Source organism: Drosophila gunungcola, assembly GCF_025200985.1.
Source record: "Drosophila gunungcola strain Sukarami chromosome X unlocalized genomic scaffold, Dgunungcola_SK_2 000032F, whole genome shotgun sequence".
In the NCBI taxonomy this organism is placed as follows: Eukaryota; Metazoa; Arthropoda; class Insecta; order Diptera; family Drosophilidae; genus Drosophila; species Drosophila gunungcola.
Window position 1 is genome coordinate 788188 of NW_026453186.1, and position 6720 is coordinate 794907.

General features: G+C 32.6%; 1 protein-coding gene across 2 annotated transcripts; it reads left to right on the forward strand.

Annotated features, from left to right (window-relative positions):
- The first annotated feature begins 1050 nt into the window (after window positions 1-1050).
- On the forward strand, window positions 1051-5257 carry LOC128260566 (G1/S-specific cyclin-D2). 2 transcript variants are annotated; one of them, XM_052993698.1, is made up of 6 exons: window positions 1051-1282; window positions 1501-2150; window positions 2813-3044; window positions 3424-3588; window positions 4256-4401; window positions 4460-5257. In XM_052993698.1, exons 2-6 carry the CDS (start codon window positions 1608-1610, stop codon window positions 4766-4768), a joined length of 1395 nt encoding a protein of 464 aa, XP_052849658.1. In that variant the 5' UTR covers window positions 1051-1282; window positions 1501-1607; the 3' UTR covers window positions 4769-5257. The 2 variants fall into 2 exon arrangements, with proteins under 2 accessions (XP_052849658.1, XP_052849657.1); XM_052993697.1 differs by having other exon boundaries at window positions 1051-1258.
- The last annotated feature ends 1463 nt before the right edge of the window (window positions 5258-6720 follow it).

A 6720-nucleotide genomic window follows, 5' to 3' on the forward strand; every position in this document is an offset into this window, starting at 1 on the left:
GATAAAATATATTCGTTTTATGGGGACATTTGTTTGCACCAATATTTGAAAATAGATATTTTTGTTTGACTTTTTCTGCGCGAAAAAAAAAACAAAGGGTATTTCGACTCAAAATTTTACGTTCCGAAAACTCTGATCGAAAATATGTTTGTCACACCCAATTTCCACAGAGTACCATTTTTGTAAGAGAGTGCACATAGTACCATTATTATGTATAAGCTAGAAAATGTATTTATAAAAAAAATTTTGATAAAATTACAACAAATTCTCACCACGCCTCGGTCGCCGGTTGTCAGCTGTTTTTGGATGGTGGATTGGTTTGATCAGGAGTTTCACATCCCAACTGTTCCGGTCGGATGCGCCTTGTGGGACTTGGGTATAACGAAAGATTGTGTCCAAAAAACGCGAGGAATGTATTTTCATCTCATGAGTGAAAATAAAATAGCGTTGCGCTGAATACAAAGCCAAACCTATCTTTTTTTAAAGCCATCACTATGCCATTTTCCCCATTCATTTGCGGCTGTGCGTCAAACAACCAACACCAAATATTACATCTCCAAATAAGGGGAATGGTTGGAATAAATAACAGGTGTAAAACTCAGAATTCCTTTGAGCCACTAACCGAACATAAAAAAAAAGGATTTTTACTCTTCCATATAAGATTTTACAATTGCACGGCCTGTTCGTCTCTGAACTCGCAAATATTCAACTCGGCAAAAAATTATGGACCATTCGTGGTTAAATTATTTGGATTAACATTTAATCTCACAGAGCAAATTCCAGCGTCATTGCAAGCCCCTATTTGCACAGAGCATGCTGCAATTAATGACGATCTCAATTTAACTTGTAAAGAGAAGCGGTTTTTAACAAAAATACGTTTTTTTTATATTCTTTGTAAGTGGATATTTATTATATATATGCAAGAGCTATAACATTGATGCGCTGAATATTGATTTATTCTCACCTCTGTACAACAGAACACGATCATTGCTTCAGTGTGCAAAGGCTATAACGTCTGCGATCACAAGAACTAGTTTTTTTTATTATAAGGTGTAACTATCTGGTTCATATAAATGCTTTGTCCACGCCGGTTAAGTGGCAAACGTGTGCAACTAGTATATATTCTGAATTATTTAACAATTTAATTCAATGTGTTTCTGTGCGGTTTGCATTTAAAAAGAAGCAGTCGTGATGTTTGTATTCCGATAAAAGGAAGAGATCAATTGGGCTCGTTTTCGTCCATATCAAGCATATCTATGTATGTACATACATAAGTATATATGTATGAAGATGAAAGACATTTTTCAACAGGTCAAAAACATATGTAAATAAAGACATGTAATGGTTATAAAAAAAAATCAAATACCTGTGAAATTATGCCCTTAGGGAGTTACTGTGAAGACGAGACAACATATTTTTTAACTGTGCCTTTTTTTTTGTAATAAATACACACATTTATTCATACATATTCATTACGAATATTTTTTTTATCGCACGCAGTATTGCATACTTAAGTTCCTGAAAGTTCATACAAATCCGACACGCATAAATGGCTTAAGGCTACGAGACGGAACCTCATGCTTTGAACCGAACCTCTTGGCTAAACAATGGATCTTTTATGTTCGGAAAACATATTTAATGAATCTGATTCATCCGTATATCGCCGAAATAAATGCCAACAAAAAATGGCTGCGCCGATGATCATCAGGGATTCATCATCAATGTGTTCGGTGAAAACAGATCCTAATTCAGAGCAAAGTCCTGAAAACACCGATGTGTGCAATATGGATGAGATCGTCTATATATATGCATCGATGGACTCGGACGCAAAGAATCAAGAACTGGAACCACGTTACATCAGCAAGGAATCGACGTCACAACCACAATCGCAATCACAACGGCTTCATGAGCGGCTGACCCAATCGAATTCGAATTCGAATGCGAATGCGAATTCCAATTCGAATTCGGCATCGACCGCAACGGACAACGTGAACACTGCAATCGGGGATCCCACATTATATTCCGATCGTTGTCTGGAAAATGCGCTCAAGACCGAGGAGAAACACCACCAAATTGTCGACACGTACTTCACCATTCAAAAGGACATCACTCCGCCAATGCGTAAAATTGTCGCCGAGTGGATGATGGAAGTGAGTATCCTCTATGCAGCGGATAATATTTATACCCAAATTGTATATAGCACCCCAACGTGCTTAAGTAAACGGGATTGGAACCTAACTTTAGCTTGTCGAAGGTAATGGTCGGATTTAAGCATGTCCAGAACAACACTATACAGAATCAAAAAACGTATAACTACCTAAATTTACTAGGTTTTACGAAGCTGTCTTGATCTTTTGCAATATATTTATGTATCTAGAGTTTGTAAACTTATATGCCATTGAAATCTTTATGCTAAAATCGTATAAAAAAATGTAGTTCAATTTATCTGAAGTTATTACAATAAAATCTAGGTAGTTATGACAGCTTTATGATAGGTCGTCACATAATATTAAAATTGAAAATATATTGGAAATCGACAATTTGTTTTAAACCAAATATCCAAAACAAAATTGTTTTCTATGGAATAAGTTTTCTTACCTGATCGGGTATTATATTTAATATCTAAAGTAACTTAAAATTAAAACAAAAAACTCCACATACACGTAGAAATGGGATTGGTAAAGTTTCACATCAAAAGCTTTTAAATTGAGCTTGCAAACGGGGTTGAACAAAAATTGTATTTTATTGGTTTCAAATGTCTCCAAACTGCGTTTGAATTGCATCAACATTGAAGTGATCCCTTAAATTTCAGGTGTGTGCTGAAGAAAATTGCCAGGAAGAGGTCGTGTTACTGGCATTAAATTACATGGATCGATTTCTTTCGAGCAAATCAGTTCGCAAGACCCATCTGCAAATATTAGCTGCCGCTTGTCTTTTGCTGGCCTCAAAACTCCGTGAGCCCAGCTGCCGTGCTCTTTCAGTAGACCTACTGGTTGTTTATACGGACAACAGCATTTACAAGGATGATTTGATTGTAAGTACTTGTTATGTTTTTGTAGAGCCCATTTAAATTAGAGATCCGAAGAGTAATTTTAAAATTTAGGGGTGTGTGGTGACATAGAAATCTCCTGGGTTGAAATATGTGTACACAATATATGCAATAATGTATATATGACCACCGAATTTTATTCTAAGAGGTTTTTTGTCGTTTTCTTTAAAAAAATATTCCACCTTCATTTATTTGTCTCCCATTAAACATGAGGGTTTTTATATAGATGCTTGGCTTTATAAACACCTCCTCCTAATAAAACAGTTTACTTAATGATTACTTAAGCTTGATGAAAAGAGTATTTGCTTTAAATGTATCTTTCCATTTTCGTAATTGTATGTCTTCTTATGCATTCTTATTTAAAGAAATGGGAGCTTATGTGCTGAGCCGATTAGGTTGGGACCTGTCATCTGTGACACCGCTGGATTTTCTTGAGCTTTTAATGATGCGCCTGCCGATAGGGAGTAAACACTTCCCAGACATAAACATTGGAAAAGTAAGAGGACATGCACAGGCATTTATATCATTGGCAGCAAAAGGTAAGTTAAAACGCTTTTATAGCCTTATAACCGGACTTAATTTTTATACTGAAAGACTCTCATAGATTCGCCCTTAGAAGAACTTACAGCTGCGGTCATGAAAGCAGTTGTTTTTAAAATAATGGAAAAGCTATGAAAACTAGTATCGAAGCAAGTTTTGACTTTTGTTTTTATATTTTCATGAAGCTAATATTATAAACTAAATGGGGCACGTATAAAAATTCACATTTCTCATAGGTATAATGTTTTGAAATATTTTTAAAAATAATTAATAATATAAACATTTGTTTTTATCTATAAATAAGTTAGATATAAAAACATAATTATTCCAATACAAGGTGCAGACAAGGATTTAAGTTTATTTTCTTAAATTTGTTTAAAATCGATTACTACAGTATTTGAATTTTATAGAATTATCAGTTTTAATTTTCATTGAAAAATTAAAAAACCAAGATACATGAAAACAAAAGTTGTCCTATGCCTTAAAGGTATGTTTTTTAACTCTACATTTTAATATTATTATGACCGCAACTATATGTTTGTTTACCAAAAACATATTTGAATGTACAAGAGTTTGTACATCTTAACTTCAAATTTTTTATGTAACTAATAAGTGCCACAACGATATTTATAACTTATATTTATCTTTTATTATATTTTTATTAAGAACATAAATTTGCCAAGTTCTCGGCCAGCACAATAGCTGCTTCGAGTATAGCTGCATCGATGAATGGCTTGAAGTGGCATCTGCGATCGGGACACAACTTACATTTTCTGTTGAGTCTTATGACTGACCTAACCAGCGTGGAGCAAGTAAGTCCACTAATAGAACTGCTAGAATATGGTTTATTTATATGCTATTTATGAACAGGCACAGGTGCAGGACTGCATGCTGCATATGGAAGACATCTTCAAGGAGCACAGTCGAAACTTGCAGCCTTTTCTTGTCAACATAGACCCTTCGCAGATGTCAACGTTATACTACCAGGGTCGTTTTGAAATACATCAATCCCAGCACCTATCCCAAATCTCAATTCGATCCTTGCCACTGCCTAAAACTTCAGCCGAATGCGTTGAACAACATCAGCAGCACAGCTTTGGAGCTGCAGTGCCTCATAGAACGCATACATGCAAAATGCAGGCGCAGGCTCAAAATGAGCTACAAGACGTTACATTTTGATAAATCAAAATACATCAAGATAGTTATATATAAAGCTAGATTTAAACAAAAAAATATATTTGATACTACTTTAAAGTTTATATAGAATCACGTTCATATAATATACCTGTACATGTAAGATCGGTCAATATTGTTTTACATCTATACCGATGTATTTATTTACCCAATTATGTGTACTAAACAATGGGTTTTTATTGTAACTATAATTAAATTGTAAAAAATAGTGTAAGACAAACATCATGGAACTTTAAAATGGATAAAACATTAAAACGAGACTGATTGTAAACAGTAAAGCAACATTTTATATTTTGTATATAAGCTTTTCGAAAAACTACCCAGATAACCAAAAAATAACAAACTATTAAAATATTAAAGTTTTACAAAAACCATCCAATTTAAAAAAAAAAAAAACCATATGTAAAAGTTAAATTGAACACAAAAACTTGGCTTATAATAATTTTAGTTGGAAATAAATGAGGAAAAACCAAATCCTTGTGTACTTTTCATTTTATATTTCGCGAATCGAATTTCCAACGAATGCTGGCAGTGCACAGCACTATTTTCGTTAAAATAATCATTTTTCATACTATAAAGTGGACCATAGTTCAACAAGAAAGGAAGTAAACTTCGACAAGCCGAAGTTTTAATACCCTTGCAGCTATTGCCAATTTTCTTTAAAACATATGATTTCGATTTATAATCGTGTATGTTTATAAACATTATAGCTATGACGATTTTTAGCTCAATTATACGATTGACCCTTTGGAAGCTATATGAATTAATTTTCCGATTTTAATAAAATCAAAATTGTAATTCTGAAATATGAAACCATTACTATGTTCAAAAGTATTTGTTAAAAAAAATTTAAAAAAAAATTTTTCATTTTGGGCCAACATGGCTCAACCTGTAAAACCCGTATAAGAATTCAAAGAGAAAAGTATGCAATAAAATTGCTTTTGCTTACTAGTCTTTGAAAGTCAGCCCAGTAAAAAATAAAAATAAAAACAGAATATTTCCAAAAAATATATAGACGTATAAATGGTTAGTAGGGGATTTGAACCAGGTCCAAAAAAACTACGTAATATTTTATGTTCCAAGACATTAACCCAATAGGCTAGACATTTTTGAAAATTCTTTCTAATTACAAGGACATTTTTCTTTATTTTCGCCATAATATAATAGGGACTGTTTTTTTTTATTTTATTTTTATATTAGAAAAAAGTAGATTTCCATAAAAAAAAATTTTCTAAACTTAAAGGCGTTTTTCTTAATATGAGGCCAGTGTAATTATTTTCTTAAAGCAAGGTCGATTTAACCTAAAAATATAGAAAATTAGGAAGAGGCCAGCATAGAAAAAAGCCATTAAATTGAAGAAATTTGAAAAAAATTCCTATAGTTAAGAAAATATTTTCTAGAAAAAAAAATTTTTTTTTAATTATCTTAAACAAAAAAAATATTTAAGATTTGTAATGCAAAATAAAAATATTCTTTCCCCAAGTAAAAATCCAACCTGGGTATAATATCTACTGGGTGGACTTTCTAGCCACTGGGCAACATTCTGATTACATTTTAACTCCTTAAACTTAAATAATTTGTAAACAATATTGTTTAGACCAATTAGGTAAGGGCAGCGTGATAAGAATTAGACAATACCTTTTTAATGATATACATATATTTCACTTGTCTGTAGATTTACTAGTTTAGTTTTCACTTTGTTAAGTTTATATATTTATAGCGATTTTCCGCTAAATAAGTTAGTTTTTCAAAAATTCGTTCAACGCACTTTTTTTGTAACAACCTGCCCAATACAATAAAAATGAATCCAAGATTCTAAAACAAGTCCTTAAAATTTTGTAAAACCGGCAGATGCTGCTCTCTGCAAGGGTTTTAAAAGAAAGTCAACTTACCTAATTTTAGTGGGGAGTACTTGTAAAAAAAACCACCAATCAAAG

Bases quoted from the DNA above. Each gene is read 5' to 3' on its own strand.
- LOC128260566 (XM_052993698.1), top strand. From the start codon at position 1,608: ATGGATCTTTTATGTTCGGAAAACATATTTAATGAATCTGATTCATCC. The intron at 3,045-3,423 runs GTTATGTTTTTG...AAGAAATGGGAG, and splicing joins TGATTTGATTGTAAGTACTT to CTTATGTGCTGAGCCGATTA. The intron at 3,589-4,255 runs GTAAGTTAAAAC...ATTTTTATTAAG, and splicing joins TATATCATTGGCAGCAAAAG to AACATAAATTTGCCAAGTTC.